Here is a 24484-nt window from a genome sequence, read left to right on the forward strand (position 1 = left end):
GTTTAGATGGAAGGCCACATTTTGGTCCGCAGTTGTCCCATACTCTTTTCATTTTTGGGTGAGTGTTTGATCAGTGCTCTGTGACATTATCAATCTCCCAGAGGACCAAATCCTAACCCCGCTTTAAACTTTAACACAGCTTTATTACATCAGGAGGTTTCTGCTGTGTTCCTTGGTCAATAATGTTCCTCTGAGGTCTTCACAGAACAGTTGTATTTATAATGAGACTTAGTTACACAAATGTGCACTCTATTTAATAAAAAGGTGATGTCTGCAGGCAATCGACTGCACTGGATTTTATGTAGGGGCATTTTAGTAAAGGGGTCAAATACAAGCAATTGTTATGTGGGGGCGGGGGGAACAAAAAAAAGAAATGCCATGAATCTCTTTCACTCTTTCACTTGATAATCTTGCACTAGTTTGTGTTGATCTGTCCAACAAAATCCCACTTAAAAAATAAAAAAAATAAAAAAAACACTGAAGTTTGTGGCTGGGAAAATGTGGAATTAATCTACACAACCAGCCGCACACACTTAGAGATCGCATGACATCACTGCCAAAGTCACAAGCATTTTAAACCCATATCAGATTAACTTAAAATGGGATGGAGTGGCTGGGGTGGGGAGGGGATAAGTAGCTTGGAGAGGACAGATACTGGCAATGAGTAAGACTGCTTTTCATGAGTGCAGAGCGAAATAATAAATGTAGGGTGGCATGTTTCACATAAATGAACAATGGCATAACTTAAACAAAGCTGGATTTATTCATTTTAATTCATTTGAAAACTTACTTTTCATTTAATGACTGGGCCTATTGTTCAATGATACCAATTGGTACATTCCAATCTACACTAAGAATCCACCCTCCTCCTCCTCCTCCTCCGTCCATTCTCCTGAACCAGCCCATACCCACCCATGGATCCCCCCTACCATCCCATTTACGGCCCAGTCAAAGCTTCTCTCTTCTGTATATTCTGAGACGACTGTTGCTAATCACCACCGCTTCTCTGCCTTTCCTTCACAGATTGGATTTAATCCGAAAGCTTTATGGATGCAAAAGCCAGAGCCAGCCCTCCTTTGGCCAATTTTCCTGCGCTTCGTTTGCCCCGACTCCACCGACTGCCAGGCCTTGATGCTCTGCAGTGATAATAAAATGAATCAAGCGCTTTATCAACAACACGTGTGAAGATCTGCAACTGGACCCAGTTTTTTTCTTCTTCTTCTTCTCTGCTTTCGTAAGAGAGAAGGTGACGAGCGGCACCGACTCCTCCAACACCTGCCACAAACATGACGTGAATCAGAATCCAAAACGAAGAGGGGGGGAGGGAAAAAAAAACGCACAACGCATCTTGCAGCAGCCTGTAAACCAGCATCGATGCGAATGCATGCGAAATGCATTGATCGTCGCGCGTTAATGTTTATGTCCGACGCAATGACACAGATTCTGAAAGGCTCACCTCTGTGAAAAACGACTCCATCCCGTCTACTCCTCCCAGACGACGCGCGCCCGGCCCGGCTGAGCGCACACACCGGCTCCGCTGTCGGGTGCGCAATTCTCACCAATGGGAAGGCGCACGTGTGTGTGTGTGTCAAGATGGGGGGGAAGGTGGCGATGGCTCCGTGTTTCTTTCCCATTCACCGATTGCTTATTTCAGTCAAAATATGCCTCGATTGGTCATAGATGTGTACTGCCAGGGCGCTGTGCGCAAAGAGAGACACTTGAGACAAAATCCAAGGAGGCTGTGATGAAAGTAAATGAAAAATAAAATTTTAAAATCCGTCTGAGGGAGCGCTAATTGAAGCAAGCGCCTTTTTTCCAGGTCTGCCTCTTTTAAATGACCCAGAATGTGTGCGTTTGTAGGTGTTTGAGTGTGTGGATGTGTGTGTGTGTGTGTGTGTGTGTGAGGATGCGCGCATGGATGTGAGAGAGGACCAGTCCGGGGATGAGCTTGAAACTATGCACCGCACACACCGGCGGGGCGGTGCAGATTCAGCCTCCACCAATACAGAGACAGCACGACGGTGGCTGCTTCAAACTACAAACCTAAATGTTTTGCAGTTTGAACAACTGTGTCAAAACCAGTTGTTGTTTTTTTTAAAGCTGCTGTTTCAATAAACTTCCTGACATTGTGATGTGACAGGAAAAGAGTTGACTTGGATCTGTTTGTCACTAATAAATTAGTTCTTACTTGGTGAACTTTTTAAGTAATCCAGCAGCTGTTTAAGTTATCCTATTCTAAACAAGAAGATAATTGCTAAATAAAACATCCCCCCCCCCACAATCACAGTAGAAATTTTCAAGTTAACATAAAATGACTGAAAAATAGCTAAACAAAAATTTCTTGGATTCCCTACAGCCTCAGATTTCTAATAAAAGCCTCTATCACAATTTCTTTACTATTTGTGTTTTGTTTGAGGTTTTCAGAAGCCCTGCCTACATCAGAAAATGTGAGATGCATCAATAATGACTCACAGTATTGTGATTACACAGCAATCCATCAGAAGCCTCCTCCAACACGCACACAGAAGCAGACACGGTTTGAAATGAACCAACATCAGAAAGTCTGGATTTTTTTTATATCTCACTGTCACTGAGTGATTTTCATCAGAGACCTTTCCTGATTTCTCCTCCTCTCTTCACTCTAACACTGAATGTGGATGTGGACTGAGCATTAGGTGACATGTGAGATAACTGTGGAGGTCAAACATGAGCGCTTGTGTTCATGATTGTGAGTTTTATTTCCTTGCACACATTTATGGAATCGAATGTGGCTGAACTCACCACAAAGCACTGTGCACATGTATCTCAATGAGGTCTGAGTGAGAATGTGAGCAGACATCGTATGTTGCGTGTGCTAAAAGGCATCACTCACGACGCCACGGGCAATCGGTTTTTACGACCGCAGGGTCCATAAATCTCTCCTCGTTTATTGCCCTCCTTCTCTTCCAGTTTCTCGCCTTCTGTGAACCTCCTTGTCTTTCACTGCAGGCACATCCACTAATGGATGTAACAGAAAGCACGCTATTATTTAAAAAGTAGAAGAAAAGCCCTCCTGGTGAAATGTCTGCAATAATGATCAACTGCTCGTTTTAATATCTAACTGGGAAAGCCAGAGACAAGTTTGACTTCTCTAAATTATTATACAAATTTCAGGGCTTGTGCCGTTTCAATTTTGTTGACATTTACTGAAGATTTTACATATCATATTACTGTTACCTTTTCTTAAAATAAACATTTGTTAACATTTTTATGTGTTCTTTCATATTTTTGTCTTTATCCCTGAGTCAGGTTGTGGCAAAAAACATAAAAAAATAAATAAATCACATGTTGAAGCAAGGATCACATCTATTTTCTGTTACACAGATAAACGAGTGAAGACAATGAGAAAAGAAGTAATTTGTCTTTTACCGTGGCAAAACCTTCAGGACAAAAAGACTCTGGGAGGTTGTCCAGGATTGAAGTTGAAAGAAAAACATAACAAAAAGAAAGACATGTTCAATCCCGGAGATTCAGACACACAGAAAAGTAAAGAGAGCACAAATATAAGTTACAGTATAGAGACATACAATTATACTGAGCCGTTTACAGCTGCCACATTAAAGCATCACCTAAAACAATTTTTTTTCAGAAACAAAGGTTTACAGCTAAAACACGACAATGTCAGACTTTTGAATCCACCCTGGAAAAGTAATATCTGAAATTAGCTCCTTTTACTTTTTTGAAGGTTTTTATTGACAGACCTTAGTCATACAACAGTTTGTGCATATTATTTCCTTATTTTGAATTTTGTAATGAATGAAAATTAAAATACAAGATAAAACTTTTCTTTGTGAGCTTGTATTGGAAGGTCTGCTTGATTTCTTTTAAAGTCTCTTAAAACGTTTAAGGTTGTGCATCACTCATTCAATTGAAATTAAAGAAACAGCTGTCCCTTGCTGTAAACAAATTGCTTTACAATGTAATTTTGCATGTAAAAGAGAAAAAATAAATATAACGTTGGGTCCATTTTGTTTGTGACCACCAGGGGGCAATCTCACAACTGAACGACTTTTAGACTTCAAACTCTTCAAAGTTTTAACAGTACAAATAGCATTGTGTGGTGATGAGGGGTCTATGATTAACCCTTGACGACCCGCTTTTAAACTGTTATTAGTATCTTTAAATTGAAAGCTGCACAATTAAACACTAGATTTCTCTTTTATAAGATTTTTTTAAAATGTTGCAGAGGATGCAGGGCACCAACAGGATCCAAAGATCCAAGGTTTAGGCAACCATGTGGGATGTCTTATTTTACTATTTTGATGCAAATATGTAAATAATTAAACACTTTTAATAATTAAAATGTTCACCTCTACAAGGAAATATGCTACTAAAAAGGCATATTTACATTTGTCCCTCAGTTGCAAATTTTGGATTGTTTACATACCTACATCAAGGTATTACAGGTATTAAGAGGTACCAGCATTCAAATGAAAACAAGCAATGATTCAACTTCATTTAATGGTGCAACATGAACTGCACTGAGATTTTGTCACATGCAGGAAAGAATGTAATCTAATTAAACTGCTTTGGAAAGATGATCTCATCCCGATTCCCTAATCTATGAAGCACCCCCTATACATGCCACACCCTGCCCCCGCCCTTCTGCACCCCTCCCCTTTTCTACCCGACCCTCAGCTTTTATAGCAGCATGACAGTCATTGGACCAAATCAAGTTGCAGAGCAACCCCCATAATTCCCAATAGGCAGGAAGGTAATTTAATCAGCCAGCTATAGACTCCTGCAGCGCACACATGCTTATACACACACCCACCCAGACATATGAGCTTAAAATTACTCATCTCTTGTGAGCAAAAAAAAAAAAAAAAAAAGGATAGTCAGAATAATTAATGTATTACAACTTACAAGGTGTATTACTTTGCAATTACTGTTTAGTTTTTATTGGAAGTCATAGCAACAAACTAAACACTGGATTTGCTTGATTAAAACCTAATCCTCATCAGAATGGATTAAATTCCCAAGATCAGTATTTAACAGGATTACACAAGCTACCACCTGACTCAAGACACCTCAGCCCCCTCTTTTTTATTATTATTTCCTTGAAGAAAAAGAAAATAGAACATGATATTGAATTTGTATGAGAAAAAAAGTGCTGATGTATTTGTAAAGATCAACACTTGTCATTCAATGATTGTGCAGGGAGGCTGATCAATGAACTCCTCAGGTTTTAATTCTCAAAGGTTCAAACACTTTCAGTCGTTGTTGTTAACAGTGCAGCAGTGATATATTGAACGAAGACCAGCTGTCACTCCTAAGGCTTAACAGTCATTACATGAATATGCATCAAGAGAGACAGTGAGTCTGGCTTTGTAAAAACATAGTTTTTGTGCTGGGATTCAGTTCCGGGGCCTCATTAACTCTACATCGATTTAAATATGCAGGACAAAACCCAGTGTTTAGTTTAATAAAAATATGATTATGAAACCTTAGAGGTAAATATAACAGGTACAATTTAACTTAACTTTACCTCATTTCATTTCAGGGCCCATAATTGATATTTTTAAAATATATATTTATTCATGTCCAAACATGAAAAACAAACAAACAAACAAACAAACAAACAAAATGTCTGAGACATTCAGAAAAAAACTGCTTCTATTACAGTCACGTCATAAGATGAAAGCAGAAAACAGTAATAACATGGTTCATGTTTTAATATTTTAAACATAAAAGGAAAATCTATATTTCCACTCATCCATATTTGAACAAAAAATTAGAAAAATGTATTTCTATTTAAAATTTAATGTTTTAATCTGGAAAAAAAATCATGTAAAGAATATTTCTTATTCTTTATATGTTTCTGAGGGGTTTACGTGAGGAACCAGAGTTCTAATATTTCACAGAAGAACGGCAGACAAAACAAATTAATTAAGAGATTACATATTTTATTAAATTAGACTTGTAATTTCAACATCAGCGTTCTTCATTACAATTAGTCTGAAAATATTTTAGTACTGCCTAACAAACATGTGGTGGCGCTAAATACTCATTTAAAAATAATATAAATCAGCGCAAAGGGCGAGGAACCACACAGGACCCGCCTTTGTAGAATTTCTATTGGCCACTGTAGGTGTTGCGTCAGAGGTACCCTTTTCTGATTGGACAATGTTCTGCCTGTTAGCTGTGACAGACGTCACACTGCTAGGTGTTTCGAAAATGAAACTGGCTTGTGCCTGACTTCTACTGTGAGGGGAGCGAAAACGAAAATAACAAGGAGTCATCGGATGAAAATCTCCCGGAATTTCACATTTAGACTGACTCAGAGGACAGGCGAGGCCCAGGATTTGGCCTTCATGTTGCGAGAACCAAGAGGGGATATATTTTTGGTAAGGGAGGCAGGCCTGTGCTGTCAAACACGACAACACTCAGTGCAACGGTACCTCCGAGTGTTGTTGTTTCTCATATATACATAGCATTGCCTGCTATGAGGTTTTTGTAACATTTCAAGTTAATTTAGCTCATAGCTGCTTTGCTTATTGCTATAGATAGTCAGTCTTTATTTCCGCCAGTTTCCTGTTGTCATTTTAACCAGAAATAGCCAATTTTAGGGGGAAAAAAGGACTCTTCTTCACTTATGTCTATGTTTCTAATTTAAGCTTCGCTCTTTCTTTTTCTTTTTTACTGTAGCTGGGAATGTTGACTAGCCTCCTGAGCAGGATGAACCACACTTGGCAGGAATGGATGTAAGTCTGTTTTTGTGTATATTTTTCTTACCTCCCTTGAATGTATGAGAGATTTGCCCTGCTCAGTGTTTTCTTGCCATTTCCTGTTACAGGATGTCGTTATACCTGCATTGCAAACTTCCTTACAGAACATAAACGACCCCCTCTTTACATCACAACATGTGTTAAAATGCTGTTTAAATTAAGACTATTCAAATCTGGATCTCTGTGGGATCCTATCAGTGTTACTGTCAAATGCTCCACTTGGCATTTGATTTGGTTTTCATTTCGCTTCAGTGTTGTTCCTAAGATAAAATGAAACCACTTTCCATTAACTAACAATTGCAAGTCAATAAAACAGAATTTCAAAGGATAGTGGCAAATATTTTAAAACAAAAATGTATAACACAATATAATAGTTCTTACTAGGTAGAGCCAACAGGCTTACATTTCACCAACTGTAGAGTTAAAAGCTGTGGCTGACTTAGCTTCCACACCTAGACTTTCTACATCTTCATTTTGTGGTCAGAAATATTTTCAAAATTAATCCTTTCTGCTGCTTTGAGAAAAATACTTTAGCCCTCAAGTTGCTGTCTCCAAAACAAATGTCTTGCTTGTTTTTTAATGGAAGATGTAAACCTCTTCCATTTTATTTGACACTTTTCTTCCTATCTGCACCATCTTTGGCTTTCCTCCATGTCTCCAGGCTGTAGCAGAGGCTGCTTTGTGAGACCGAACTAGCCCTACCGCCATGGCGCACTTTGAGACCGAGTATCAGCGCCTGGAGGCGTCCTACAGCGACTCGCCTCCTGGCGAGGAGAACCTGCTGATGCACGTGCCTGAGGGAAGCAAATGTAGGAGATAAGTCACCCCCCCTCAAAAAATAAAAAAAATTATTAATTGAACTTATAATACACAAAAAGCTGTTTTTCATGTTGCAGAACCTTTTTTTTTTTTAATTAGTTTGAAATTCTTCTCTTCCAGCTCAGTGGCACCACATCGAAAACCTGGACTTGTTTTTTCAAAGAATATCCTTTTGGTTTTTGAAAACATGTTGAGAATATGAATGTCCATGCATGAGATGCAACTTCTGATGAAATTAGTCCTTAATCTTCTTCACGTCTATAATCTGCACCAGAAGAATGGATTCACCTGCATGCTATTGGGAGAGATCTTTGAGCTGGTGTACGTATCCGATCCATTAAACCAAGTCTTACTAGTAGTGTTTAATGTGTCTCAGATATTATTTCTTCATGTCCACATCTTTGTTGCCTCTCTCTCTGCAGACAGCTGCTATTTGTGGTTGGTTTCACAGTTTTTCTGGCTAACTGTGTGGATTACGACGTCCTCTTTGCCAACAAGTTCGTAAATCATACAGATTCATCTAAAGTCACCTTACCAGATGCAATCCTCCCAATGGATGTCTGCAATGCCCAGTGAGTACCACGTCTGAATTACACTAGTATGTTTAGGGTATTTTGCAAAAGCATTTAGACAGCTTGGAACCTCTCCACATTTTGCCACATTATAACCAAAAACATCAACGGATTTCAGAAATATTGAACTAATAATCATCCGAAAAGTGGGCCAATCAAAGACCTTGGACTTCTACTTGCATCCAAACATGGTTGTACAAAGTGTTGGCGCTGGGATGTAAAGAAATCCCAATAAAACACTTTGAAGTTTCTCATTGTAATGTGACATAATGTGGAAAAATTTAAGAGTTATAAATCATTTTCTACATGTAAATATAGGCACTTCTTTTTTGTCTTCTATTAATAAAAGTGGACCTCTTCTTCTCTCTCTCAGTATCCGAGACAACGCGTTTGTGATCTTTGTTCTGATCATCTCCGGGGTGTTCTGGTTACATCGTTTGGTCAAATTCCTCTACAACGTTTGCTGCTACTGGGAGATCAGATCTTTCTACATCAATGCGCTGAAGATGAGCATGGTGAGGCAGGCGGTTTGTATTTCCTGTTTGTCGCTTCTTAGTGATGTTAGTCCTGCTAAGGTTTGCCACGTTGACATCAAATACACCCAGCGACGTTTATAACGGCTACGCACATTAAAGCCTGACCCGTGACATTTATTGTCCTTTTGCGCTTCAGTCTGAGCTCCCCTACGCAACGTGGCAGGAAGTTCAGGCCAGGATCATCGAGATCCAGAAGGAGCACCAGATCTGCATTCATAAGAAAGAGCTGACGGAGCTCGACATTTACCACCGAATCCTCCGCTTCAAAAACTACATGGTGTGTACATTTGTCACTCGTTAATTTAGAAAGCGTTTGTTTTCGAACACCGCAGAAAGCTGTGAGTTCATCCGAAACATGTCTTCCTTTACTTCTCCAGGTTGCTATGGTGAATAAATCCCTCCTTCCCGTGCGATTTCGGCTTCCTGTACTGGGAGACAGCGTTTTCTACACCCGGGGTCTCAAATACAACTTTGAGCTAATCTTCTTTTGGGGACCAGGTGCGTGAAGTCTTAATCCAAACATTCATTTCGCATTTATGCATCTGAATTTACCAGCATAAGGACATGGTTACAAGGTTTTGAATTTCAGTTGGAGCTTTTATGTTGTTACTTTCATTTTTTTATTTTATTTTTTTTGTTAGGCTCCCTATTTGAGAATGAGTGGAGTCTGAAGCAAGAGTATAAGAGAGGAGGCAACAGGCTGGAGCTTGCAGATAGGCTGGCATCTCGTATCCTGTGGATTGGGATTGCAAATCTGCTTCTGTGTCCAGTCATCCTGGTGTGGCAGATTCTGTACGCCTTCTTTAGTTACACTGAGGTACAAAGCTAAAACATCCACTTTAGCAAACTCTCACGACGTTTAGTTTGTTTTTAATCATAAGAGTTATTTGTTTGTTGTATGAAGATAATCAAGCGGGAGCCTGGATCCCTGGGGGCGAGATGCTGGTCTCTTTACGGTCGATGTTACCTGCGTCACTTCAACGAGCTGGACCACGAGCTCATGTCCCGCCTCAGTAAAGGCTACAAGGTCAGAACACCGCCTCGCCTCACAAACACCCCAAAAGCAATCTGAATGCAATTTTCTTTAAAGCGGTTGCTCTCAATCCCTGTCCTCTTTCAAACCACGTCACAGTGCACTTTAATCGAACCAAGACTTGGGTTTTTAGACTGATCAGAGTTGCGCATTCATACGTCCTCAAACGAACAGGTGCTTCTCTGGACAAACGAACTGGAGTTTGATAAAAGTGGACTGAACAGGGCCGGTGTGAATGCACCCTCATATTTCAGAAATGTGTTTCTGCTCCAGCGCACCGATTCAAATGACGCCGTTACCTCTTCAGCATTCCTCCGAGTTCTGTAGAATCCTGATAATCGCCTGTTAATTTAAGTCGGTTGTGCAGCAGCTTGGAAACAATTAAAGCATGCAGGACAGCGTGCCCTGGGGAGCTGGAGTGAGAACCAATGCTTTAGAATAAACAAAAGGGTGTGTGGAGTGAAGTTAATAATTAATCCTGTTCTCTTTTCTTCTCTTCCTGTTCTTCCTCCTTTGTTATCTTTATATCCAGGCTGCGTCCAAGTACATGAACTGCTTCCTTTCTCCCCTGCTGACAGTCGTTGCCAAGAACGTGGCATTTTTCGCCGGCTCCCTTCTGGCCGTTCTCATTGCTCTGACCATCTACGACGAGGATGTTCTCGCAGTGGAACATGTTCTCTCGTCTGTCACGCTGCTTGGAGTCTGCATAACAGTTTGTAGGTAAGAATAAGTAAAACGAGCCACAACACCTGTTTTTACTTTTGTTGTTGGCAATTCTTCTGGCATGGACATTGTTTTGCAAAAGTGTTCAGATTTTTTTTTTTTTTCTTTTTGGAACTACAAACCTCAATGGACTGTATGAGCAATAGCTAAATCCAAGGTGATGAGAAAATGAGAGAAGCATCCAAGAGGCTTTTGGTAACTCTGGAGGAGCTGCAGAGGTTCACAAGCTTATATGGGCGAATCTGCCCACCGGAAGAATATTATTTGTGCAGTCCACAAATTAGTGCTTGTGAACGAAGAGTAACACCGCACTGCACCCTGAACTCACCGTCATGATTGTGAAACACCTTTTCTGTTCGAATGGATTTTCTTCAACAACAAATGAATGCAGAATAGAATTAAGTAAAAACACCAATTTTGAAATACAATTGTGCACAACTTTTGACTTGGTTTATCACATAAAATCCCTTTAAAATTATTTGGAGTTTGACGTGGCCAAATGTGAAAAATCTTTCAAACCAGCACACAGATCTTAAGTCCATCCATTTTCTTACACCCTTGTCCCTTAGTGGGGTCAGGAGGGTTGCTGGTGCCCATCTCCAGCTAACGTTCCGGGCAAGAGGCGGGGTTCACACTGGACAGGTCACCAGTCTGTCGCAGGGCAACACAGAGACACACAACCATGCACACACACCTTGGGGCAATTTAGACAGACCAGTTAACCTAACAGTCATGTTTTTAGACTGGGAGGAAACCGGAGTACCCAGAGAAAACCCACGCATGCAAACTCCATGCAGAAAGACTGGGGCCGGGAATCGAACCCAGAACCTTCTTGCTGCAAGGCAACAGCTCTACCAACTGCGCCACTGTGTAGCCATCTTAAGTGTCTGGGTGAATTTGGGGTCCTAATAGAAAAAAAAAAAACTTTTGTACCTACAGTCATACACACCCAAGTATATTTTATGTAAGAATTTAGTTTTTACTCTTATTTCACTTATCAGGCATAACTTGTTCGTGGTTAAACTTCACTAATTATTTGCTTTATAATTCATGCCCAGTGTGTATGTAACATAGTAATTTTCTTCAACCTGTTTCTCTCTCTTCAGGTCATTTATTCCTGATAAGCACATGGTGTTTTGTCCTGAACAGCTGCTGCGGGTCATCCTGGCTCACATCCACTACATGCCTGACCATTGGCAGGGCAACGCCCACAGATATGAGACCCGAGACCAGTTCTCCCAGCTCTTCCAGTACAAAGCTGTAAGTGGGAAAAACAATATCCAGGATTAGATGTCAAGTGTCTGAACTCACTGATCCAACAGTACAATGCAGGTTACACCTTCCCAAGGAAGCTTTGGGTTTTAGTCCATCAACATTTTTCCTCACCTGCAGGTGTTTATTCTTGAGGAGCTCCTAAGTCCAGTGGTGACTCCCATCATTCTCATCTTCTGCCTGAGGAGGAAGTCTCTGGAGATCATTGATTTCTTTAGGAATTTCACGGTGGAGGTGATCGGGGTGGGGGACACCTGCTCGTTTGCCCAGATGGACATCAGGCAGCACGGACACCCAGCGGTGAGGCTCATCCCGACAGGCGTTAGAAGTGGTTACGTCCGAGTCGTGCAGCAGCCCATTGATCGGTGTTTGATTTCTGCTCCGCAGTGGATGTCGGAGGGAAAGACCGAGGCATCCATCTACCAGCAGGCGGAGGATGGGAAGACGGAGTTATCGCTGATGCACTTCGCCATCACCAACCCACACTGGCAGCCTCCTAGAGAGACGACACACTTCATCAGCCAGCTGAAAGAGCGAGTCAACAGGGAGGCTGCAGGGGCCTCCTCTGAAACGCATCCGCTCTCCTTGTCAGAGTCTGAAGTAGGGTCATAAACAAAGCGATATCTCTGCAGTGATGTCTGAACTCTCCGCAGTTAATTATTCATTTAATCTTTTGCTCTTTTTTTCCCCCTCACTTGTAGCCAAGAAGTCTTGTTGCAAACATCTTGGCAGGCCCCTCCACCCTGGGCTCTGTTCATTTCGCCTGCGACAGCTCTTTAGCAAACAATGCAGTTACTGGAATGCCCGGCGGAGCAACGGCCCTGCGCTCTCTCTCGCCAATCAGCAGCAGCCTTCACCTTAGAGGCAGCTTGAGTGCTGCTCATAGAGTGAGTGGCTTTACTGGCAGAGCCATGACTGGCTCTGGGTAAGTAAATACAATGTTCAAATCAGCCAGAAATGCTGATATCTACAGAGCCTTGCAAAACTATTCACGCCCCTTGACCCTTTTTCACGTTACAGCCACAAACTCCAATGTATATGAATAGCATGTTATGTGGAAGACCAAGACAAAGTGGAGAATAAATGTAATCTGGAAGCAAAATAATACAGAGTTTTAATTTATTTTAGAAAAAAGAAGGCTAAGAAGTTTAGTGTGCTTTTGTATTCTGCACAGTTGACTCTGATACCCCAAAGTAAAATTTATTGGACACAGCTCCTTTCAGAAGTCACATTTTAGTAGTAAATAGTCCACTAGTATGTAATTTAATCTCAATTAAAAATAAACAAAAAACATCTGCTCCCTGAGGACCTCAAAGGCTTGTTAAAGAACAAACGGCACCATGACAATACATTCAAACAGAGATTTAAGTATTTTGCAATTGGCAAATAGTCAGTGCTTTGAAAGGTGGTTTTGACTAAATTCTGATTTGTATCAGTTAAATTTTAGTTTGAAAATTTAGGCAGTACCTTGTATTGGTCTACCACATAAAATCCCCTAAAAATGAACTGCAGTTTAAGGTTGTAATGGAACAAAGTGTGAACCGGTTCAAGAGTTAGGAATGTTAGGAATGTAAAATTCCAGAAAATAATGAAAGGGTGATATTATAGGTAAATATTTTGATGGCAGTGGTGGTTGTGATAAACCTTTGTAGGTTTTATTTAGCATCTTGGGCACCGTAATGTGTCACATGTGGGCATATTCTATCACTATGATTCCAGCTAACTATCACTATGATGCATTTGTAAAATCTTTAAGCCCTATCAAGTAGTTTGAATACTTTGCAAGGTACTGAACTATCTTCCTTTCTGTTGTTCAACTTTTTATTGCCTTGTTTTTCTTATTTTATCCCCTTTTTTACTCTCTCTGTTGTTAAGAACTGATGCCCGAACTGTGAGCTCAGGCAGCAGCGCATGGGAGGGCCAGCTCACGAGTTTAGTCCTGTCAGAGTATGCCTCGACTGAAATGAGCATTCATGCACTTTACATACATGAGGTAAATCTGTATTCTTGCCTATGCTAAGACGTATTATCAATCCATTTAATGACTATTTCAATCGATATCAGCTCGAGTCTTGTTTTGTTTTCCGTTAAGCTTCACAAGCAGCAGTCCCGTGGTGATCTGTCGCGTCACACGTGGCACAGACAGGAGAGCGACGAAAGCAGCGACAGCATCCCCGATGAAGTGAGGAGCGAGCCGAACACTCGCTCCCGAAATTTCCCACGCTCGCAAACCTTCCCCGCCACGCTTCCGAGTCCCGGTGCCAGTTCCGCTTCAGCCACTGGCGGCACCAACATGGGCCAGGATGGGGAAAAGGCACAGAGCAGCAGTCAGAGGCGTCACAGTGGGCCCGCCGCAGGTCTGTCACTATCCACTGTTCCTTCTAAAAATATTTTATTTTTTTAATGTCATTGCTCTAAGTTTACTCTTATAATTGTCAATTGTGTCACTGGAATGAAAGGATTTTGATTTTTCTAGCACAAGAGCGGTGGGTCGGGTGATGAAGGTTTAGCTGGGAACTTGGCAGATTCTATAAAAATAGTTCTCATTTAGTGTTTCTTCTCAACTGCCTTCTCTTTACCTTTACTTTCAAGACCATTTTGGTACTGCTGGAAAGGTTGTGAGGACGGCCCACGTGCCAATGGGTGGCTGGGCAGAGGACGGTAAAGAATCATCGAGACATCATGAGCCTGTGCAAGAGGAAACTTCAGAGGATGAGCTCCCTCCTCACATACACAAAGTAAATGCTCTTTGGTTGGCAGAACGTAGCAGTCATTTTGCCTGCATGTTTGTATTTCTAATATATATGTGTCCTCTGTTTGTTTTGTTTTAGGTTACATAAGCCATATGAAGAAATACCATTACAGTTAACTGAACACTCATCCTCATCCTTCTGCATACCTGTACCTTGTCTTGAAAATGTACAGCAGGGTTTATCACAACCCCTTTAAACTCTTTGGAAGTGAAATCGACTGGATGCTTTGTACTAATAAATACGGCTGGATGTTATAACATTTTGACTTCTGTAGCAGGTGGCATGAAACTGCATTCATCACAGGAGTGACTGCAGGATCAAGTTATTTCCTATAGCAAGTCAACGGCAGACTACACTAAGCATTTTTATGATGTCATAGGATTACAAATAAAATTCATTGTGTTATTGCAATGTAGGGAAAAAAATGTAAAGACTTGGGACTGTAGGAAGCATCCAATATTAATCCAAACTTGATTCTTAATTGCTCACTCTTTTATAAATCTGAAAGAATGATTCTCTAAATCAGTACCAAAAGTACAGAATGTACTTTTGATGATTCCAGCAAAACAAGTTCTATGGTTTTTATTTTATTTTTTTTAAGATAAAACTGTAATGTCTATATATGTTCTTGTACTAAATAACAGGAAGATGTTCATTATTTATACCATGTTCTCTGTATTTTGACTTACATTTGACCTTTTTGCAAAAAACTAAGGTAAGTTAACTGACCATATTCAACCATATTTTGAATTCTCTCTACATGTGTATTTTTTATCAATTTAATTTTTCAAAAATTGTTTAGGACTTTTTCATAAATATGGTTCAGTTTGAACAGATTGATTCTTATTCAGATGATTATTTAAACAGAGCAGCAGCCATCTGTGTGAACATATGCACATTTTAGATAATTATATGGTTAGTCCACAGTAAAAAACTGAATCTTATATTTAGACATTTCTTAGGACTGCAGGTTTTGTGTTGAATTTTCTTTTTTGTATAAAGTAGCCCTAAATGCAACTGCATGAGAAGAGTTTAAACAAGATCACTCCCCCCTGCAGCAAATCTCTACTATTCACAGCATGGCTGTTCTGTCTCCTTATCACTTGGAAAATATGGGAAATGAGGAATTGCACTTTAATAATTTCTTAGGAAATGTACATGTTTTGATTGTTTTGTATGCTATGTTTGTATATTTTAAGTTATTTTATGTGTTAAATTGATGTGCCATGATGAGTGGCTGCTTTGAATTAAGTATGTGCCTAACAATGAGCTCTGGTGTTTAAAACTCCTTAATTTTCACCCTCAAAATGCTTACAAATCAGTGGTGTCATCATGACAGTTGAGGGGTTAAAAAAGAACAATGTTATAATAATAAGCATCTATAGATGCAGGCTAATTAAAGGAATAGCTGATTTCTGTTTTATAGATGCTGCATAATATTTTGTACAGTTGTAAATTAATCTATTAAAGACATGGCAATTACTCTGCGTATTTTCTGAAATATTTGTTCATAGCCGATCACTCGGAGCTCGTATTACACTTAAACACATCAATTGTATTGTATTGTGGGGTAAAAGGGTTTTTGGTGTCTACGCCTCACATTTTCTTCAGAGCCCGGATAGCTCAGTCGGTAGAGCATCAGACTTTTAATCTGAGGGTCCAGGGTTCAAGTCCCTGTTCGGGCGATCGTAAATTTTAGTTTTAATTGGCATAAATTTAAGATAGTTTAGATTAGCGCAAGTTTAATTAACTTAATTTACGTAATTAATTGCCTCTTCTCACTTATGTTGTTACGCCTGTGTCATTGTGAAAGAGTAAGAGTCGATACGACATGCGAGTTGCAATTGACCCAAACTTAAGTGATTCAGTCTTTTTTAAACACACTTGATCTGTTTACTCGTTATTTATTTCATTGGGATGCTTTCCGACTTTACTCGCATTTAGGAATGACACCAGCGTACAACGCATACTAATTGCATTACGTCACACGCCACTGGAGCGCCTTCTAGTTGCAATAAGGAAAACCAGCAAGAATCGAAGACAAAAAAATGTTCAAACATTGCCTGTCTGTCGATGCAGAACAGCTGTTTTCAGAGAGTAATGTAATCGATATAATCAGTCAGATCAAAAATTATCCAACCAGCCCTAAAATATAGCATTTTTTATATAAAGTGGCACTCAAGTAAGATTTGACTCTTTCTGCTAAATATGTACAGGTAATGAACTGTTAAAAAATGTTAAAGAACCTAATGAGACTTTGGGAATTAAGCAATTAAACCCTTACATAGAGTAACGTGTTCGCATATTCAAACCTGCAATACAGGAGAGGTAGATTCATAGGCCTTATTGAATGGCTACAAGACCCGTCAATTAAACATCGGTGGCTATAAACACCAATGTGATTGGCCAGTTGTATTCTTGTTTTGAGTGACGTATAAGATAGGTGGGGCTTCAGAGGCAAAGTTCATTTGTTAAAAAAATATTACAATTTGATTGGACCGTTGGTGGAAGAAAACTGGTTAAGGGCGGAGTTCAACCGACTTGGCGGCCATACTGAATGTTGTCTGTTGACAGTTAGACGTATTAGACTCCAACATTTTTATTAAGCCAAAGGGTCATATCGGATTAAAGAAATATAGTGGCTTTCCATTCCGGCACTAGGACGAATGTCCTAGACTGTTAATTACTGTATTACCAAGCTATGGATGAAGCTGAACGGCAAAAGAAGTTAGAAGTTGGGAGAGCCAAGGTTTGTTGCTAACGTTTGATGCTATCTGTTAGCAAACTCTTTTGTCATAGCTTTGCATCTGGTCACAGCTAATTGCGCCCACTCCTAAAATTGCTTAGCTTCTCTCGTAGTTTGTAAGTCCTGATTGGTAAAATACTGGCCTTAGCCGTTCAGTTTGGTTTCTGTATTTATGAGTTGGCATTTACATTAATTAGCTTTCCGCTAGTAAACCCAACCTGCTTGTACATTGCTGTAAAAACAACCGTACGGATTTAAATTGGTTAAAGGCTTAAAGTGTTAATAATTCATTGCTACGTTTGAACTGAGATAAAGTGCAGAGGCGGGCGATCTCTCAAACTACATTATTAAATTCATGGACATACAGATACTTTGTTGCTATGACGGATCTTTGGAAACTTAGGTCCGATAAAAATGTGATCCACCTTATTACTTTCAGAAACCTTATAACCGCTTAGTGGCTCATGGTTCTAACTACATAATCCACAAAAACAGCTAGTTTCAGCTAACTGAAACTAGTTAGTCAACTAACTACATGTAGTTCCCCCCCCCTTTTTTTTGCTATTAAGGACACGCCTCTTAAATTCAATTACCAAAGACCAACTTAGAGATAAATTATCAATAAACGGGGCTTTTGTTGTTGTTATGCTCTCATCACTTCAGAATTGACTGATGCAGGATTATATTAATTGATGACAGTTTTAATAGAAAAAAACATTGGGCCTGGGTGGATAGAGGATTGGCTCTTTCTTTTGCTTAAGGTGATCAAAGTTATATTTACTTGTCTAGCTCAGATAATCTTTTTCTCACATAGAAAGCCTGGGTCAGCAGGTTCATAGAAAATTACTACACAAAATGTTTGCACTTCCTGTTCCTAATTTAACTGTGAAATGGCTTGATACATATGCAAACAGCCTCTTTTTGGAGGACACAGTGTCTCCATTTGGGGAATCTCAAGGTGTTGCTAAAGAGTTTGATCACCTCAGTTATCTCAGCCTTGTTGAACACAGAATTAAAACAGAATGGATTTGCAGAACCAGCATTTCAGACAAACATAAACAATAAATATAGGGCTACTGATAGCTTTTTAGTGACAAATAATATATCACTGATTTATTACGTTTTGTTTTGTTTCAGAAAGACGGAAAAATAACCAATATACCTTTTTCCTTTCTCTTTTGGTTAAATTATTACAGTGTCCCTTCTGCTCTTTCTGAGCTTTTCTAACAAACAAAACTTAATTGGTTCTGGGGTCAGAAAGGAGCGAATGTCCATCCAATTGACCAAACATCCCTTAGCATAAGCAACACTGTAAACCTTTTATACTGTGGTTTGATATTTTGTCCAGTTTGTCATTTCCCCTCTTTGGTTGTCAATTTTCTTGATGCAAGAGACATCCTCTCACGGTAATTGAATGATTATTGTTACCAGGAAAGATCTGCAATGTTGGTCACTGGTTAATGAATCATTTGTAGCTACTATGTCTTCAGCAGCATCAACCATCTGTTTTTACATATTAGTTATGGGCCAATGGTCATGAATGGTTTGCACTGAAAACTACAAGCTACATCGGAGGGGGGGAAAAGTGCATTTAATTGGGTCACTGATTTGGACTAGCTAATTAATGTATTATGCCATGAGCCACATTGCAGATGATTAGTTTAAAATGCAGCACTACTTTTATTATGAAGCAAAAACCTCCCAAACAACTTCAATAAACTGTTGATATTTCTTATAACAGAATTCATCCAACATCCCTCGAAGCCAGTCGGTAAGTATGGAAAGCAGTGACTAGCTGAGACTTTTTACTTCGTGTTGGGAATGATGATTGCTGGTGTATTGCTTTTACTGTTTTCTGTATATTATTTTTCTTGGGTGGCGGCCTGTCACTGTAATTCTGTTAAATTACTCTTTAAGGAAGGCCTGGTAAAATAACAATCCATCACATAAATTTAAGATAAAAATGTTCAACATGATTTATTTGCTTTTAAGGAAGAAAAGCAACAATTATTCATTTGGGGGAGGAGGGTACGTGCACAATAAGCACACTTGCTTCAAAGCTACTCCTAAATTTAGCTGGTCTTTGTTTGAACAATAGCAACATTTATCAGTAGTTTCCTGACTTATTTTGCTAAATGGTCTGCTGCTTTGGAATGACGACAAGCAAATGTAACTAATGGATCTTATATGTATGTTCAAAAGTATGATTTAATTATTTTTACCAGTACAGTTGCTTTACCTAATATAATTGGTGACTTTTAGTACCGATTATTGTTTTGCTAATAAAAAAAGTTTTACTTTAAAAGCAGGTTTTCTGTGATTGATTTATAACCGAAAGCCTTAATTTTAAAATTTTGTTTACTATAGAATTATATATGGATTGCTATTCCTTGTAGCTTGCTGTCATTTTAACATAGTTACTTTACTAACGGAGTGATGCCATTGGTAACCTGCCTACATCTGTTATATAATAAATATAAATTACCTTAATTAATTAGGTCACCTTGTAGAGAAATATTTTTTTGGACTGCAGATGTATTATCCTCTTATAGCAATGAATACATTGGTCACACAAACGCTTATTGTGACGGGCCTTCCCGTTTTGACACTTATCACTCTTCTGCAACATATAAATACTTTCACTTTCACCACTGCTCATTAAAAACATACACTAATAAGATATAGAGATTACTCAGAGAGTCAGTCTAAAATAACACTTCAGTATGCATTTGAACGTACACTGCAATGCTTATCTAAGACCATCAGATGGGGCAGTGGGTCTAAAGGATTACAGATTCCTTGTTTTGCTTGCGTTTCACACAGGAGATGTTGCTATGGTAATGCTTTGCTGTCAGTTGCTCTGATTTTTCTCATGTTGCCACAGTGGAAGCGCTCTGTGTGTATGTGTGTGTGTGTGTGTGTGTGTGTGTGCAAAGATTGAACACCAATAAGGCCCTGGTGGAGAGAATGGACTTCCTTTAAGCCAGTTGTACGGTGTGTTTTAGCATTCGTATCGTTGAAAACCTTTTCCACACCCTATTTTCTTTACAGTAGGCTAGCTGCTTAGTCAGACTCTCGGCAGTGCAGAAGTGGCCTTGGGCTAAACACAACTCATCTGGCTGATGTTTTTTTCTCAGATTTGATGTTGTGTGGCAGGCGGAAGCACTGAATACCACTAAGGATGGACGGTGGGCGGGCTAGTGATTAATTAAGAGCCTCTTGCTAGTATTAGGGTAGACATAAAGAATAATGAAGCTGTAGAAACAATCCCAGATTGGACGCTGCCTCCTGCAATCTGGGAGTAGAAAGCGAAACCACAATATGATTTTTAACATGAGCAGAAACCCTGACACGCATGCACATGCTGTGCAGTCATGCATCATGCATGTGACTCATTGCACAGAGCAACAAGTAGGTCTCCAGGGAGCGCGTAATCTCGGATTGAATTGAGCACGCGCACTCCGCTGCTGCTTGCCACACATGGAGCTTTGTCTCCTCCTCTCCGTGTGAATGCTTCTCCCAGTCTCCACCCTCCATCCTTGGTCTAGACGTGTGCCATCATCTTTCCAAGAGTTTGCGGATCCCCGTGCTCCGGATCATGATCTAGGATGGTGGGCTCTGCAGGCTGTCGAGCAGCCAGCAGGAAATACAATCTAGACCAGGACCGGAAAACGGCTGACCCGCTATGGAAGGAGTGGGACCTCTGGCCCTTCTGCAGGAAAATATGTAGATTGCACAGTTTTCGGCACGGATGGACAGCTCTGACAAGCTTTCTATCTAAGAGGGCTGCTGCTGGGGTCTGATCTGAGCTGCTGAAGGAAGGGATGGGCCATGAAAGAGAGGCGGCAAATAAGAAGAGGAAGGGAAGAGAATCTGCAACTGAAAGGATCCAGGAGTTCATATTTTACATGGCTTGATCTGGAATTGTGCCTTCCATTATGGAGTTATAGACTCAGAAGATTTGAAGATGTTTTTTAAAAGTTCTGCTTGAGGAAAATCGCTCAGTACAGTTTCTTTCTTTCTGGTCCTCTGTTTCGGGTCTGCTGAGGTTATTCTGAGTCATTAAATTCTGCTCATCTCATGGGAGGGTCCAGTTCTCTGGAGATCGGAGAATTTTTAGCGAGCTCACGTTATTTTGAACTTGGCTGCCTCGTCAGGTTCCGCTGTTCCCTATTTTGGGTGCGACTTTGGGATTTCTTCTCGCTTCACTAGCAGTTTCTCACAATGGGTTGCTGTCGCTTTCTGTCAACAATTCCTACTCAACTCTTCATACACTTTGTGCGCAAAAACCCATTGCTCTAATTTGGTTCAAATCTAGACTGGAGATTTCCCCCCACCCTTCTCCATATTTGACTCCTGAGTTTCACCATGCTGGTGGTTTGGTGGTGCTCCGTGATCCTGACCTATGTGTCCGTCTACCTGTCACTGTCCTTCCTGCACAGCTTGCTAGTTTCCGAAAGAAGCGGGCGAAAAGCAACAGTGCGGGGGCGGCGAAAAAGACGCAGAAGGGGAAGGGCCAGGCTGACTCGAAGAATGACGGCCAGACACAAGACCATCGGGTAGAACCCCCTCCGCCGCCGGTTGACGCTGCGACACTCGAAGGCAAGACCAGCTCAGAGGTAAAGTTGGGTAAAGTTCTTCTCTGGAAACTGTGTGCTAATGTATATATCTATTTTTTTTTTTTAAATATGTCCTGTCTAGTATCACACGTTTATCCAGTTTCTGTTCTTTAACATGTTATTCATGTACACATATACTTTAGAGAACTGGGTCACTAACCATAATGTTGCCTGTAAGGCCTGTTGTCATAGCAACCTGACCAGGATTAACTGAAGCATCATTTGCTTTTTTTTTTTCTCCTACTTGTCGTCTCTCATTTTTGTTCAGTTTACATGAAGTGTGCATTTAATACAGGATTTGTTCTGAATGTTTTGTTGAAATTTATTAGATTTTTTGTTTGTTTGTTTGTTTTTCAGTCTGGCGGCTCAAACTCTGAGAAATCAGAAACCCAGCAGAATGACCAACAAGAGGATGAGTCCTCCACTCCGGAGCGAAGCCTCTCTCCTGTGGAGGACCTGACGGAAGAGGAGCTAGCTGCACTCACCGGGAAAGAGCAGCTCAAGGTATTCAGTACAGACGGTTAGACGTTCAGGATTCCTGCAGTTTGGAATTATTTTCCAGTTCTGAATACTGTAGCTGTGGAAATGGAGAGACAAACTACTGATAAACATTTGCATGTCCCGGCCCCGTTCTCCTCCTTTGCAATTCGTTCTTATAAATAAATCCTATTTGATTTTATAGATTTATGCAGCACTCCACGTCCCCTGGCAGATTAAGATCAAACGTTTTAATTCGACAATGAAGTTTGTTTTTGACAGCTTATTATGCAGCCGTCGCTGGCTGGATAATGTGGCTGAAAAACGCATCACGATATGAGCGTTTCAGATCAGTTGATCAATAATTATCGATTCGTTTTTTGTTTTTTTTGTTTTTTCCAGTGAATAAACCGATGAGATTCCTCCTTCCCTTTTCTATCCAGATTCCTCTCCAGTTCTTGTTTTCATTTTTTTTCTTTTTTTTTTCCCTTCAGTCCACTGTGTTTTATTTTTACACAGTTATGAGGCATGGTGGTGAACCCTGAAACTGCTGTTACACATGTACTCAACAGGTTGTTGCTAGGTAACCAATGAGTGGGTGAGCTAATTGATGCCTCCAACCTTGCTCAGTTGGCCCTGATGAGCTGAGCAACAAAAGCCTTTCCTCTGCCTACATCCCCCAGAATGCTGTGCGGTTCTGGATTGGACTCCAGTGAAATTATAAAAAATTCTATTGGACGCATTTTCTATTGACATCATTCATGTGTCTATGGCAGTATGTATAGTTAATGAAATTATTAGTTTAGTTGTCTAACTGGACCACTCAACAATATTATTGCCTCCAGTCATAATGATCAAAAAATATATACATTTTAAACCTCTTCAAAGACTATGATTAATATTTTCTAACTGTAGAAGTAACCATATTTACATATTCCATTCAGTTTCATGGTTTCTAAAGCCCAGATGGTCAAATTTATTTTGAAAGAATGAAAACATTTGTTTCAATCGTGCCTAAATCTCCGCATCTGCAGCTTCTGCAGCAGGCTGTCGAGAAGCGGAATGAAATAATTGCCAAGCTCAGCCACAAGCTGCAAGAAGCCCTGTCGAGTAGAGATGAGATGCAGCTGCAGGCTCAGTGTCTCGCTGGACAGATCCAGGCTCTGCAGAAACGGCTCCAGCAGGTGAGTGGAAGCATTTTAGGACTGAGCTATTTATTTTATTTTATTTTTTTTTTTTTGCAGTTCAAAGCTCCGTATTGATTGTTTCATTTCGTACAGACCAACATAGAGTTCCAGCGGATTAAAGGTCACCCGGGGGCCGAAGCCTTTGGTGTTGCGGAGCATCACCATGGCCTCTCTTCAAACATCAGGCATAAAAAGGCAACAGTAGAGGGGTCAGGAAATGCAGGCCATGGCTCCCAGCAGAGCCCAGAAGGCCTCAGTGGTTACAGCGACGCTGAGATTGATACGGTTTTACACAAGCTGATGTCTGAGCTGGAAGAAGAAAGGAAAAACAGCCAACGTATAAGTGCCGAACTAGAAAAGGAGATGGAGAGAAACCGACGCGTGCTTTCGTTGCTGGAGGAGGAGAGGGAAGAGGAGCGAAAAGAAAGCGAGGCCCAACTGCAAAAACTCCAAAACCAGTGCCTTGTCATGCAGCAGTACAAAGAGGAGAAGGAAGAGCTGAACAGAGAAGTGTCGGAGCTGAGGCGGAGGCTTCAGAATGAAGATTCCGAGAGGAGATCCGATTTGGATTCTGCCAGCTCCGCTTGCCGTCTCCGGAGCCTTGAGGAAGAAAAGCGGAGACTGGAGGATGAGACGCAAACGCTCAAAGAGGAGGTCGAGCACGTCAGGCAGCTGCTGGATAAGAGCGAAAGACAACTTCGGCAGAGGGAGAAAGAGGTGGAAGGACTGAAAGCTGTTAAGAACCGGGAGAACCACGCCAAAGCTGCCATCACTGCTGAGGAGGTTACGGTAGAGGAAGCCCACCTGGAAAGTGGAGCTGATGGCGAGGATCTGGACGCATCGGCACAAGGAGATATTCTGATGGAGCGGTACCTGTCCTCGGTTCCGCCAGCACATTCGCAATATTCAGCGGTAAATGAAGGTTTTGAACAACCAAGTCAACTGGATGTGACTGCAGACTGCAGGTAACAGAAGCTTTT

General features: G+C 40.6%; 3 protein-coding genes and 1 non-coding gene across 9 annotated transcripts in view; 3 read left to right on the forward strand and 1 right to left on the reverse strand.

Annotated features, from left to right (window-relative positions):
* Nucleotides 1–1945, reverse strand: part of myo10l1 (myosin X, like 1) — a 43842-nt gene extending 41897 nt beyond the window's left edge. Inside the window, exon 1 of one of the 4 annotated variants that reach the window (XM_016663101.1) lies at nt 1457–1945. In XM_016663101.1, coding sequence (XP_016518587.1) covers nt 1457–1477 — 21 coding nt within the window. In that variant the 5' untranslated portion in view covers nt 1478–1945. The remainder of the gene's footprint in view (nt 1–1456) is intronic. The other 3 variants (XM_016663093.1, XM_016663121.1, XM_007576694.2) reach the window with 3 other exon arrangements.
* Nucleotides 1946–6177: 4232 nt separating this feature from the next.
* On the forward strand, nt 6178–15957 carry atg9a (ATG9 autophagy related 9 homolog A (S. cerevisiae)). Its single transcript, XM_007576737.2, has 20 exons — nt 6178–6386; nt 6688–6743; nt 7429–7576; nt 7707–7750; nt 7843–7907; nt 8009–8158; nt 8532–8673; nt 8831–8971; nt 9072–9192; nt 9336–9511; nt 9599–9721; nt 10260–10447; nt 11557–11710; nt 11843–12022; nt 12110–12322; nt 12424–12647; nt 13598–13715; nt 13815–14079; nt 14315–14460; nt 14554–15957. Exons 3-20 carry the CDS (start codon nt 7474–7476, stop codon nt 14560–14562), a joined length of 2562 nt encoding a protein of 853 aa, XP_007576799.1. The 5' UTR covers nt 6178–6386; nt 6688–6743; nt 7429–7473; the 3' UTR covers nt 14563–15957.
* A 130-nt stretch (nt 15958–16087) lies between these two features.
* On the forward strand, nt 16088–16160 carry trnak-uuu (transfer RNA lysine (anticodon UUU)). Its single transcript has one exon. It is a non-coding gene; the product is annotated as a tRNA-Lys (tRNA).
* Nucleotides 16161–17003: 843 nt separating this feature from the next.
* pcnt (pericentrin) overlaps nt 17004–24484 on the forward strand; it is a 38056-nt gene continuing 30575 nt past the window's right edge. For 2 of the 3 annotated variants that reach the window (XM_007576708.2, XM_007576717.2), the window contains exons 1-6: nt 17004–17224; nt 18963–18992; nt 21664–21840; nt 22198–22344; nt 23352–23501; nt 23598–24469. In XM_007576708.2, coding sequence (XP_007576770.1) covers nt 17177–17224; nt 18963–18992; nt 21664–21840; nt 22198–22344; nt 23352–23501; nt 23598–24469 — 1424 coding nt within the window. In that variant the 5' untranslated portion in view covers nt 17004–17176. The remainder of the gene's footprint in view (nt 17225–18962; nt 18993–21663; nt 21841–22197; nt 22345–23351; nt 23502–23597; nt 24470–24484) is intronic. The other variant, XM_007576725.2, reaches the window with a different exon arrangement.

This window comes from Poecilia formosa, unplaced genomic scaffold (assembly GCF_000485575.1).
Source record: "Poecilia formosa unplaced genomic scaffold, Poecilia_formosa-5.1.2 Scaffold8, whole genome shotgun sequence".
Classification (NCBI taxonomy): Eukaryota; Metazoa; Chordata; class Actinopteri; order Cyprinodontiformes; family Poeciliidae; genus Poecilia; species Poecilia formosa.